This window comes from Carassius auratus, unplaced genomic scaffold (assembly GCF_003368295.1).
Source record: "Carassius auratus strain Wakin unplaced genomic scaffold, ASM336829v1 scaf_tig00008315, whole genome shotgun sequence".
Lineage (NCBI taxonomy): Eukaryota > Metazoa > Chordata > Actinopteri > Cypriniformes > Cyprinidae > Carassius > Carassius auratus.
The window spans coordinates 5239-18144 of record NW_020523930.1 but is presented as its reverse complement, the minus strand read 5'-3'; the positions used below and the strand labels follow the sequence as shown (position 1 = coordinate 18144).

The following is a 12906-nucleotide window of genomic DNA, read 5'->3' as shown; positions in this document are numbered from 1 at the left end:
GGATTGGCCCGCCGGAGGAATTGTTTCACCATGTCCCGCCTCCGCTTCCCTCGCCCCATTGGCCGGCCGAGGAATTGTTTCAGGCCCCGCGCTCGGATTGGCCGCCGGACGATTTGTTTCACGCCCGCTAGCCCCTCGCCCCATTGGCTCTCGCGAATTGTTTCAGAGGCGCTCGTTGCTCCCATTGGCCGAAGGCTTTGCGCCGGCGATTTACAATTGTCAGAAGCCCCTTAAACAATCAATTTTTCCTGTTTATCTCCTTCGATTTCGCCAGTTTTAACTGAAAAAACACTTCAAAACACAAACGTTTTTTTAAAAACGCACTTCCGCAATTTATCCTGCACAGATTCTGCATTATCGCTACCCTGCAGTTTTGCTGATCAGGTGAGTAAATATATTTTACTCTTTCTCACTTTTTATCTATCGTAAAAAAAAAAAAAAAAAAACGGCGTTCAACATGCATTTTATCCATGTGCAATGCATGCAAAAAGGCGGGAGGTTAAAAAAAAAAAAAACAGGGTAAAACTGAGTCGTTCGTAAAGTTGTGATGACATTAAGCATATATTTCATTATAAAAAAATACAGTTTCATTCATGATTCTCATCAACACCCAATAAATGTACAGTTTTCTTCCTTTCTTTTTCAAATTATGCGTGAGAAAAACTGTGGAGTCTTTCATAAAGATATAATGACGTTTAACCCGCAAAAAATAGATTTCGGTATAAAGAGTATATTTTCATTCATGATTTTCATCGACATATATATATATATATATTGCCATTTTAAATATGTATAATGCATGCAGAGTTTTTCTGAGACGTTCTTTTGTCCCTTTATTCACATTATGTCAGTTTTAATAATCAACAACTATGAGATGAAAACGAAATTCGTCTAAACAATACAAACATTATTTAAAAATACTAAACCCTTTATAATGTACCCTTTTCACAAGTTAATTTTTTTATTTGTTTGTTTGTGTGTGTATGCCATGAGTTACCCTTAATAATGAATACATAAATACTTATTTTGTGTATCAGGTTTTCAGTGCATTGTTTTTTATAACATCAGGTGCATTTCTTTACCGTTGCAGAATGGAAAGCAAGCCCAACCTTCGTTTTGAGGCTGGAGAGCTGGTGCTGAGGCCGTCTAAAAAGGCAGCCCCTCTGGAGAAAATCCACCTTTCAGAGGTGGCTAAAGGGGTGCCCTTTGTACCAAAGGACCCTGAGGCTGTGCTGGAGGAGGCCAAGGTCAGGGTTATCCAGGGTGGAGGGTGTCCCTTTGATGACCTGCTGCTGCAAAGTCAAAGTGCCATCCAGTTTGGTCAATACAGAGGGAAAACCTTCAAGTGGATGCTGGAGAATGACCTTGGTTACTCCCTCATGGTCCTGTCTGGACATCAGCGGGAGCGCGAGGCTGGCAGATTGGACAGAGGTGCCCTCATGGCTAATAAAGATGTTTTTCTCAAATATGCCTGCACATTTGAGAAGGTTGCAGAAGCCATCAAAGTGCGCAGGCAGAGAGAGGGAACAATATCTGGCTGTGAGGGTGACTGTCTGGTGGGCTTTGGGATCTACAACAGGCACACCTTCAAGGAGCTCTATGAGGCCAAGGACAGGGAGAGGAAAAGGTAATATATGCTTTTGCTTGCTAATTGTATTGCTCTTTTGTATGTATTTTACTCTAATCATCCATGTATATTATATTGTTGCAGCTATGTGGATTTCATAAAAGGCAGCAAAACCAGTGCAGGCAGCAAGATGGATGCCCTGAAGAAGTACATCTTGCAGAGGGAACAGAAGAAAAGTAGGGCTAAAGGGAGAAAACCCTTTGCATCCTCTGCATCTTCTGCATCCCAGCCTGTACCGCACACTTCACATCTGGCTTCTCCTCCTCCCACCCAAAGCTCCCTTTCCCAGCCAGCTACAGTACACGGTGAGTTTTTAGATTATACCTGGCATAATTATATGCATGTTCTGAGGTAATTATAAATAACATTGTACATTTTCTGCACTCAGAGCCAACAGATGCAGATCTTCTGGCTTCAGCCATGGAGGTGGAGACACAGGGTGAGTGTTTTGTTTTCTTTTGTGTCATATAGTATTATGTAACCATAAATGCCTATAAACGGAAAATAATTAAGTCATTATTACTCATTAGAAAATTTAAAATTACTTCTTCACAGTGCATCAACCACCACCAACCTCAATGCCGATCCACTCACCTCGTTTGGAGCAAAGAGCCGCTCAAAGGCTGGTGTCAGCAGCTTCTGAGGTACAGTATTTATTAGTATATAGTATAAGTATATTATTATTAAATTACTTATTTGTTATTATATAACAAATACATATATTATATTCTTATTATATATAATATATATATAAATATTTAATTATTAAATTACTTATTTGTTATTATTATTTCTTTGTGTGTGTGTATAGGTTGTTCTCCCTGAGGCCTGGAAGCACTCCCTTCCAAAGGAACAACACGAGTGGATCGGCCCGCTCCCTCTTCCGAAACCAGGGTGGAAGGGCAGTGCTGACAGACAACCTGCAGATGTGGTGGTACCCTCCCCAGCCACGTCTGCTGTATCATCAGCCTCCAGCATCGCCGGACGTGTTCTTCACCTGCCCGCTGTGTTTGTGGATGCCCTACAGGATGTGGTCCTACAAGCTGCTCTGCAGCTCACCAGACTGTAGACGGTCCGGTCAGCGACTGACTGCTTGTGGGCTCTACAAGACAGTGAGGCGGGTGCTGAATTTACACGGCTGGTATTTTCTGGCGACTGAATACCTCGAGTGTCAGCGCTGCCATAAAAAACTGGCCGCTTGGTCCTACGAAATCCTGGACCAGCTGGATCCGGCTCACCGCAGGATGTTCCCAGCTATCCTCACTTACCGGTGAGTCATGAAAAAATTTAACTTTTTGTAGGACAAAATACATAGGCAGTTGCAGTTAACTACTACAGTGTTACACCATTAACTAGGCTGTAAGGGTAATCATGCAACTTAATTTACTTTTAAAATAATATTTACTTTTAAAAATGAATTACATTGGTACAGAAAACAAGCCTTATCTTTCTTTTGAAGTTTTTTCACAAGACACTGTGTTTGCCAGTCTAGGTTCGGTTCAGAAATGTGTGAACAAACCTTAATTGAACTAAACTTTAATTTCAAAGGTGTCAGAAAGACTCTTCATTGAACTAAGCTTTAACGTTCGAAGGTGTCAGAAAGACCCTTCATTGAACTAAGCTTTAACTTTCGAAGGTGTCAGAAAGACCTTTCATTGAACTAAGCTTTAACTTTCAAAGGTGTCCGTCTCAGAACAATAGTATTTAACACCTTGAGACACTTTCACCGTTAACCTTTTCAGGAGTTAACGACCCCCCCCCCCTGTTTTATTGTGTGTGGAAAAACATCACATCTTTGCTCTTGAAAAAGAAAAACACTTTAGATTAACTTCAAAACACTTTGCCTTGGTTTGTCTGTTTATTGCAACAGGTTCTCTTGTGATATGCATGTGGCAAAGTTGATGAGGGAACGCACTCTCGGCAACAGCGCCACAATGCTATATCACAAACTATGTGAAGAGCATAGTGAGGACTGGATGGAGAGGACCCTGCAATACCTGTCTGTGTGTGACCGGTTTCAGAGCACCAGCACACGGCCTATCACACCTCCACCTCCAATGCCACCTGTACCCACTGCCCAGTGGCTCCTCTCTGTCCACGCAGAGGATGTCCGGTCCCCGGTATAGTGAGCTAAAAGCCAGGGTCACCTCTGTGTTTGGGTCCATCCTGAAAATGGACTCCACAAAAAGGTATCATATTAATCACAGATTATCTTAAATAGATTTGATTCTTTGTATATGTTTGGAGCTCATTGAACTGTTTTGTTTTCCAATAACAGGTGGCCAAAAAACTGGCAGGAGCTGGAGCTGGGACCGCAGCCTGGGTCACCAATGTGGGCAACGAGCACGGACAGGTCCTCATGTCTGTGCTCACCTCACATGAGGGTCAGGGACTGCTGCCCATGACCACGGGCCTGGTGAGAAGGTACCAGGCGGCTGGAGTCGCTCCCCCCACGCTCCTGTATGTGGACAGAGACTGCTGCTCTTCAGTGGGAACATCCAGAGCAGCTGCCATGTTCAGCGGCTGGAGTGATCTGGTGGTTCGTCTGGATGTGTGGCACTTCATGCGGCGCTTCGCTGCAGGTCTGCACACTGACAGCCACCCGCTCTACGGTCTGTTCATGGCAAAGCTCTCTGCCTGCATTTTCGTGTGGGATGAGGGAGATGTGGCCCTGCTGAGGGAGGCGAAAAGGAGGGAGCTGGAGCAAAAGCAGGGCATCAGAGGCCTCACTGAGGAGCAGTTGACCGGCAGGCTCACCTCCAAACAGCTGGCGCAGCACTGTCGTCGCTGCACACGTGGCCTGGAGGAGACAGAGCAGCTGATCGGCCTGATGCTGGAGGCCTTCAGGGACGCCAGGGAAACCATGGGCATCCCCTTGGTGGACCAGGAGAGGATGGACGTCATCTGGGACACTCAAAGGCGCCATCTTTCCTGCATCCAGGACCCTCCTGGAGTGCAGCTGTATACACAGACAGGAAGTGTTAAAAAGGGAGGGCTCACACTTCCTGTGTACCGCTGTGCTCGGGGGTCCACTTCCCTGGAGTCCTTCCACAACCACCTCAACCGCTTCATACCCGGTAAGATTACACACATCCACCTTGAGGTGTGTTTTTGTGAAAGTCTATGTTATTTGTAAATTTAAATTTAAATAAGTCTTAATGTTTCCTCTTTTTTTAAATCAGGGACAAGCGCTAACCTGGAAAATTTCCAGGCTTATCTGCTTGAGGGTTTTGAGCGGTGGAACGAGGACCGGGCCGCTGCTGCTGTCACACATGCTCCCTTGTCGCTGCGCTGTTACAGTGGCTCACTCCAGCACAGCCTCAATGAGCTCAGCCAGCGTCTTCTTGGCTGTAGTCTTGTGCAAGACTACTCCAAGCCAGGAGAGTACACAGGTATGTGTCTATAAGGCCATGTTTTTTTTTTTTTTTTTGGTATCATCTCTTGTAATGCACTTCTTTTTTAAGACTTTGTTTTCTGTTTAATTTTGTTTTGTCAGGTGAGCTCATTGGGGTGGAGTATCTGTGCTCGCAGCAGTCCTGGGAGTTCAGGGAGAACTTTGGGCGGGACCCAGATGTCCCAGACGGAATCCCAGCGGACTTGGGAGACATAGAGGATGAGGGATTTGGGGATGAGACAGAGGAGCAGGACCACACCGTCTCCCCTCTTTCTTTAGTCTCGACCAAGGAAGCTATATTGTTGTCTCGGGATTCAGAGTCACCCTCTCAGTCCTCCCAGGACTTGCCACCAGAGCCCCAGGAAGATGTATGTATGCATACAAGAATCCTTTGTCATGCCATCACTTGGAGGACTTTTTCATCCAAACTAACTGAACTTCTTTGTTCTTGTCAGGTGTGCAGAGGACCAGATGGGACTCCTGGATTCGACAGGGTGGTGGACCTGGCCAGATACCTTGTTGAGCTGAGAGAAAAGCCTTGCGTCTCGGACAGGGAAGCCGCTGACATTGTTCGGCTGTGGGACAGACTGCCGGACAGTGACAGACAGGGTGTTTCCTATCCGCCGAGACATAAGGACAGACTTTTACAAGGCAGGTTCAAGGCGACCCACTCCAAAACCTCCACCTGCCATGGAAAAGAGAGCCTGAAGCGGTTAGTTAAACATTTGCACACTTTTGAGCTGTAAAAATATAAATGACTATGCTTTTTATGCTTTATAATCCCCTAATTTATTTTACAGGTGTGTGCTGGGGCAGGGCTCGGGTCCTGCGCAGTGGCCTAATATAAGTCGGATTGTAGAGGCAGTATGTCTGGAGCTCTGCTCCATTCATCCAGCGGGGAAGGTGAAGTGGGGTGTTTCAATGAACCGCTGGGCTGCCATTCTACACGACTACCAGGCCATTCGGAGACTGGTGGGGAACTGCCCAGCACTGAGGGGACGGACGAGGATTCAGTTGTTTGAGGTCAATCAGCGGACGCTTTCTGTCTGGTAAGTAGTTTTATTGATATTTTATATTTTATTGTTAAAAGTAATTTTACAATTCTCAGATTATGATCATCCTATTAATTGTGTTATCTCAAAAAGGTACAACAACTACAGGAAGAAGCTGGAGGCAGATGTGCTGGCTCTGAGTGTTCCCTTGCCTCAGATCAGCATGGTGTCTCACACCCAGCTTCCTCTAGCCAGGCAGATGACGTCAATGCCCTCTGCACCTGGGTCGTCACTGAAATCTTTCCCCTACGTCGCAAACCCTGATCTGTCAGGTCAGGCCACACGACGTGGGCAGCGACCTCCTCCCCCTGCATCAGCACCCGCGCTCTCTGCTCAAAGGCCAGCGTCTCACTCTGCTCCTCCCGCAGCATCCCTCTCTGCTCCACCCGCAGCATCCCTCTCTGCTCCTCCCGCAGCATCCCTCTCTGCTCCACCCGCAGCATCCCTCTCTGCTCCACCCGCAGCATCCCTCTCTGCTCCTCCCGCAGCATCCCTCTCTGCTCCACCGGCTGCTGCTGCCCTCTCTTCTCCAGGAGCATCAATGAGCAGAACAACTCTGTGGAGGAAGAGGAAAGCAGCAGAGGTTTTTGCTCAAGAGCAAGGGCTGCCCCGTCCCCAGCAACCTGCACGAAAACCATATGTGTGCACTCAATGTGGGCAGCCCAGAAAAAAAGAGTTTGGGCACACCAGGGTGGGCAATTTTTACTTCTGTGCCACAGCAGAGGGAAAGACATTAGGACAGTGGCTGCAAGAAAAAAAGAATGAGGGAAATCCATCTTTGTAAATAGTTTTATTTGTAAATATTGCACATAAAAGAATTTTATATTATTCTATTACCATTTGTTTGTATTTAATAAAGATTGTGTACACTGACCAAAATGATTGTTCTTTATTTCAAAAGTTTTATCTGCCTACATAAAGGACATATAAAGTGTCCTAAATAATTATTACTTAATAATTAACTTTATGTCTGTTCTTTATTTGAGGACATTTGTTTGCCATCACAGAGTTCATGCAAACTGTCATTACAATATTTATTCTTTATTTTAGAACATTTAATGACTTCTTTAGTTTGAGAGCATGTATTTGCCCTCTTAAAGTTTACATCAATAGATCAAAAGCTTATTCAGGTTTATCTGCATAAGGCCATGTTAATTGTCTTAAATGATGGTTCTTTATTTTAGAATGTTTATCTACCTTCATTAATACAATGTTTATATTTCCAAATGATTTTATTTTAGATCATTTATTTGCCGTCATGGCGGTTATTGTCTTGACCATTTATTTTATTTGTGTAGCTTTTTTAATTATTCATTAGCATTCCAATGTTCCGGTTTTCTAAATAAATTATATACACTTTTTTTAAAATAAACTTTATTATAAAAGGTATAAACTAAAGTTTAATTTAATATCAGTACACACTCAGTCTGTTCTTTGTGTATTTATTAAATAGTTCACACTAGAAACAAAATATAAAAATTATAAATATATAATTGTGAACAAATTACTAAACAAATATATAAATAAAACTGAAAAATAATAGCAGAAACCGTACAACAAAATGAAAGATAAAAGATTTTATTAAATAGTTCACACTAGAAAAACAAATGCTAAATGCAAATTTTAAAAACACAGGAATTAACAGTGGAAACAGTACAACAAAATTAAAGATAATAGAAAAAAAAATACAAATTATGAAATATATGGTAAGGTAAACATAATACAAATATAAAAAGAAAATTTTAATAAACAGTATAACAAGTAAAAAATAGTTTAAAGAAATATATAAAAAGAATATAAATGTAAATTAAATACTAAATACAAATTACAAAAAAATAAACTAAACAAACAAACACTGCACTAAAATTAACATTAAAATGTAAAAAAAAAATCAGTGGCAATTATTTACGGGGGAGCAAGAGACCGCTGCTCTGCCAGCCAAAGTTCCACAGTCTTGCCCTCGTAACTGCTACAAAACGATTTGCCACCGTAGCGTGAGTGACCATAGTCCTTGGTTTTGGGCTGCTGACACAGAGAGCAAGTCAGCGGTTTGCATTTCTTTGGCCTTTTCTGAGGCAGGCCCTGTGCAATTTCTTCCTCTTTCTTTTTCTTCCTCCAAGCAGTTGTCCGAGGCACGTTGTCATAGTTGTCTGCAGCTGCAATCCTCCTCTGATCAGAAAGCCATTGCGATACAGTCCTTCCAGCTGCAGTGGCACAGAAACTTTTCCCCCTAAAGAAACTGTGTCCAAACTCCAGTCTCTTTGGCTGTCCACACAGTCTACAAGGATATCCTTTTGGATCTGCTCTCCGTGGAATGCCTTTTTGTTGCTTTAGGGCCTTTTTGTCCTCTTCGGCCCTCTTTTTCCGTCTCCAGGCTGTGGCCCTTGGTACCCTCTTAAGGGCTGCAGCAGATACAGCCGATGGAGGAGGGAGCACAGCCAGTGATGCGCATGTCGGAACTGTTTAAGGCAAAAATACATAGATTATTACATTAGACATTTGTTGCTTCTTACGTGAATTTATTATTTTACATGCTTTCATAGTCTAAAGATCTCACCTGATACTCTGACGTTTTTAGCACTGGAGGCCACTGCTGACTGGTGGATGGGGTGGCTTGGAGAGAAGACCTTCTCTCCAATCTTCTCCGGAACCGTCTCCTCCTGTCACTTTCCTCCGAAGAAATCACTGGAGGCCACTGCGGACTGGTGAATGGGTTGGCTTGCAGAGAAGACTCTCTCCGCAGACCTTTCTTAGACTGTCTTGTGGATGGTGTGACTTGGAGGGAAGACTCTCTCCGCAGACCTTTCTTAGACTGTCTAGTGGATGGTGTGGCTTGCAGAGAAGAATCTCTCCGCAGACCTTTCTTAGACTGTCTTGTGGATGGTGTGACTTGGAGGGAAGACTCTCTCCGCAGACCTTTCTTAGACTGTCTAGTGGATGGTGTGGCTTGCAGAGAAGAATCTCTCCGCAGACCTTTCTTAGACTGTCTAGTGGATGGTGTGGCTTGGAGGGAAGCCTTTCTCTCCAGTCTTTCCCGGAACAGTCTCCTCTTTTCACTTTCCTCCGAAGAAATCACTGGAGGCCAATGAGGTTTGCGAAATTTCATTGCTCTTTTTTTTTCTTTTTCAGCATCTGCCCTCTGGACCCGAAAAGCGGTGTTGTCTAGGTCCTCTGAAAGCCTCTGGCGGAATTTCTTCCGCCGTACCTGCTCTCTTTCTGAAAGAACAGGAGGCCATCTCTGTTGTTTTGCCATCTCAGATAGTGCTTAGGTGCAAGCTGTCAATAATTCAAACTGTGGGGCCACAACAATTATACCCAGGTAAATGGGCGGGCCACAGGTGCCCAGGTAGCCACAGGGGGCCCAACAGAGAAGATTGGCCAGGATCTTTTGCGCTAAGCTGAAACCAATCTTCGGGGATGTGTTGCGATTTGTTTCACCCGCCCCCTCGCTCGGATTGGCCCGCCGGAGGAATTGTTTCACATGTCCCGCCTCCGCTTCCCTCGCCCCATTGGCCGGCCGAGGAATTGTTTCAGGCCCCGCGCTCGGATTGGCCGCCGGACGATTTGTTTCACGCCCGCTAGCCCCTCGCCCCATTGGCTCTCGCGAATTGTTTCAGAGGCGCTCGTTGCTCCCATTGGCCGAAGGCTTTGCGCCGGCGATTTACAATTGTCAGAAGCCCCTTAAACAATCAATTTTCCTGTTTATCTCCTTCGATTTCGCCAGTTTTAACTGAAAAAACACTTCAAAACACAAACGTTTTTTTAAAAACGCACTTCCGCAATTTATCCTGCACAGATTCTGCATTATCGCTACCCTGCAGTTTTGCTGATCAGGGTGAGTAAATATATTTTACTCTTTCTCACTTTTTATCTATCGTAAAAAAAAAAAAAAAAAAAACGGCGTTCAACATGCATTTTATCCATGTGCAATGCATGCAAAAAGGCGGGAGGTTAAAAAAAAAAAAACAGGGTAAAACTGAGTCGTTCGTAAAGTTGTGATGACATTAAGCATATATTTCATTATAAAAAAATACAGTTTCATTCATGATTCTCATCAACACCCAATAAATGTACAGTTTTCTTCCTTTCTTTTTCAAATTATGCGTGAGAAAAACTGTGGAGTCTTTCATAAAGATATAATGACGTTTAACCCGCAAAAAAATAGATTTCGGTATAAAGAGTATATTTTCATTCATGATTTTCATCGACATATATATATATATATATTGCCATTTTAAATATGTATAATGCATGCAGAGTTTTTCTGAGACGTTCTTTTGTCCCTTTATTCACATTATGTCAGTTTTAATAATCAACAACTATGAGATGAAAACGAAATTCGTCTAAACAATACAAACATTATTTAAAAAATACTAAACCCTTTATAATGTACCCTTTTCACAAGTTAATTTTTTATTTGTTTGTTGTGTGTGTATGCCATGAGTTACCCTTAATAATGAATACATAAATACTTATTTTGTGTATCAGGTTTTCAGTGCATTGTTTTTTATAACATCAGGTGCATTTCTTTACCGTTGCAGAATGGAAAGCAAGCCCAACCTTCGTTTTGAGGCTGGAGAGCTGGTGCTGAGGCCGTCTAAAAAGGCAGCCCCTCTGGAGAAAATCCACCTTTCAGAGGTGGCTAAAGGGGTGCCCTTTGTACCAAAGGACCCTGAGGCTGTGCTGGAGGAGGCCAAGGTCAGGGTTATCCAGGGTGGAGGGTGTCCCTTTGATGACCTGCTGCTGCAAAGTCAAAGTGCCATCCAGTTTGGTCAATACAGAGGGAAAACCTTCAAGTGGATGCTGGAGAATGACCTTGGTTACTCCCTCATGGTCCTGTCTGGACATCAGCGGGAGCGCGAGGCTGGCAGATTGGACAGAGGTGCCCTCATGGCTAATAAAGATGTTTTTCTCAAATATGCCTGCACATTTGAGAAGGTTGCAGAAGCCATCAAAGTGCGCAGGCAGAGAGAGGGAACAATATCTGGCTGTGAGGGTGACTGTCTGGTGGGCTTTGGGATCTACAACAGGCACACCTTCAAGGAGCTCTATGAGGCCAAGGACAGGGAGAGGAAAAGGTAATATATGCTTTTGCTTGCTAATTGTATTGCTCTTTTGTATGTATTTTACTCTAATCATCCATGTATATTATATTGTTGCAGCTATGTGGATTTCATAAAAGGCAGCAAAACCAGTGCAGGCAGCAAGATGGATGCCCTGAAGAAGTACATCTTGCAGAGGGAACAGAAGAAAAGTAGGGCTAAAGGGAGAAAACCCTTTGCATCCTCTGCATCTTCTGCATCCCAGCCTGTACCGCACACTTCACATCTGGCTTCTCCTCCTCCCACCCAAAGCTCCCTTTCCCAGCCCAGCTACAGTACACGGTGAGTTTTTAGATTATACCTGGCATAATTATATGCATGTTCTGAGGTAATTATAAATAACATTGTACATTTTCTGCACTCAGAGCCAACAGATGCAGATCTTCTGGCTTCAGCCATGGAGGTGGAGACACAGGGTGAGTGTTTTGTTTTCTTTTGTGTCATATAGTATTATGTAACCATAAATGCCTATAAACGGAAAATAATTAAGTCATTATTACTCATTAGAAAATTTAAAATTACTTCTTCACAGTGCATCAACCACCACCAACCTCAATGCCGATCCACTCACCTCGTTTGGAGCAAAGAGCCGCTCAAAGGCTGGTGTCAGCAGCTTCTGAGGTACAGTATTTATTAGTATATAGTATAAGTATATTATTATTAAATTACTTATTTGTTATTATATAACAAATACATATATTATATTCTTATATATATAATATTATATATAAATATTTAATTATTAAATTACTTATTTGTTATTATTATTTCTTTGTGTGTGTGTATAGGTTGTTCTCCCTGAGGCCTGGAAGCACTCCCTTCCAAAGGAACAACACGAGTGGATCGGCCGCTCCCTCTTCCGAAACCAGGGTGGAAGGGCATGCTGACAGACAACCTGCAGATGTGGTGGTACCCTCCCCAGCCACGTCTGCTGTATCATCAGCCTCCAGCATCGCCGGACGTGTTCTTCACCTGCCCGCTGTGTTTGTGGATGCCCTACAGGATGTGGTCCTTACAAGCTGCTCTGCAGCTCACCAGACTGTAGACGGGTCCGGTCAGCGACTGACTGCTTGTGGCTCTACAAGACAGTGAGGCGGGTGCTGAATTTACACGGCTGGTATTTTCTGGCGACTGAATACCTCGAGTGTCAGCGCTGCCATAAAAAACTGGCCGCTTGGTCCTACGAAATCCTGGACCAGCTGGATCCGGCTCACCGCAGGATGTTCCCAGCTATCCTCACTTACCGGTGAGTCATGAAAAAATTTAACTTTTTGTAGGACAAAATACATAGGCAGTTGCAGTTAACTACTACAGTGTTACACCATTAACTAGGCTGTAAGGGTAATCATGCAACTTAATTTACTTTTAAAATAATATTTACTTTTAAAAATGAATTACATTGGTACAGAAAACAAGCCTTATCTTTCTTTTGAAGTTTTTTCACAAGACACTGTGTTTGCCAGTCTAGGTTCGGTTCAGAAATGTGTGAACAAACCTTAATTGAACTAAACTTTAATTTCAAAGGTGTCAGAAAGACTCTTCATTGAACTAAGCTTTAACGTTCGAAGGTGTCAGAAAGACCCTTCATTGAACTAAGCTTTAACTTTCGAAGGTGTCAGAAAGACCTTTCATTGAACTAAGCTTTAACTTTCAAAGGTGTCCGTCTCAGAACAATAGTATTTAACACCTTGAGACACTTTCACCGTTAACCTTTTCAGGAGTTAACGACCC

General features: G+C 43.4%; 2 protein-coding genes across 2 annotated transcripts; both read left to right on the top strand.

Annotated features, from left to right (window-relative positions):
• The first annotated feature begins 241 nt into the window (after positions 1 to 241).
• On the top strand, positions 242 to 6862 carry LOC113071845 (uncharacterized). Its single transcript, XM_026245148.1, has 13 exons — positions 242 to 384; positions 1091 to 1627; positions 1712 to 1932; positions 2016 to 2066; positions 2183 to 2271; positions 2521 to 2897; positions 3498 to 3747; positions 3906 to 4704; positions 4810 to 5019; positions 5124 to 5389; positions 5477 to 5733; positions 5822 to 6070; positions 6167 to 6862. Exons 2-13 carry the CDS (start codon positions 1092 to 1094, stop codon positions 6855 to 6857), a joined length of 3996 nt encoding a protein of 1331 aa, XP_026100933.1. The 5' UTR covers positions 242 to 384; position 1091; the 3' UTR covers positions 6858 to 6862.
• A 3753-nt stretch (positions 6863 to 10615) lies between these two features.
• Positions 10616 to 11795, top strand: LOC113071844 (uncharacterized). Its single transcript, XM_026245147.1, has 4 exons — positions 10616 to 11151; positions 11236 to 11457; positions 11541 to 11591; positions 11708 to 11795. The coding sequence occupies exons 1-4, from the start codon at positions 10616 to 10618 to the stop codon at positions 11793 to 11795; spliced, it is 897 nt and encodes a 298-aa protein (XP_026100932.1).
• Positions 11796 to 12906: the final 1111 nt, after the last annotated feature.

Excerpts from the sequence above, each read along its gene's own strand:
- LOC113071845 (XM_026245148.1), top strand. The coding sequence starts at position 1,092 with ATGGAAAGCAAGCCCAACCTTCGTTTTGAGGCTGGAGAGCTGGTGCTG. Across the intron at positions 2,898-3,497 it reads CCAGCTATCCTCACTTACCG|GTTCTCTTGTGATATGCATG; the intron begins GTGAGTCATGAA and ends TTATTGCAACAG. Across the intron at positions 5,020-5,123 it reads CAAGCCAGGAGAGTACACAG|GTGAGCTCATTGGGGTGGAG; the intron begins GTATGTGTCTAT and ends TTGTTTTGTCAG.
- LOC113071844 (XM_026245147.1), top strand. The coding sequence starts at position 10,616 with ATGGAAAGCAAGCCCAACCTTCGTTTTGAGGCTGGAGAGCTGGTGCTG. Across the intron at positions 11,152-11,235 it reads AAGGACAGGGAGAGGAAAAG|CTATGTGGATTTCATAAAAG; the intron begins GTAATATATGCT and ends ATATTGTTGCAG. Across the intron at positions 11,592-11,707 it reads CATGGAGGTGGAGACACAGG|TGCATCAACCACCACCAACC; the intron begins GTGAGTGTTTTG and ends ACTTCTTCACAG.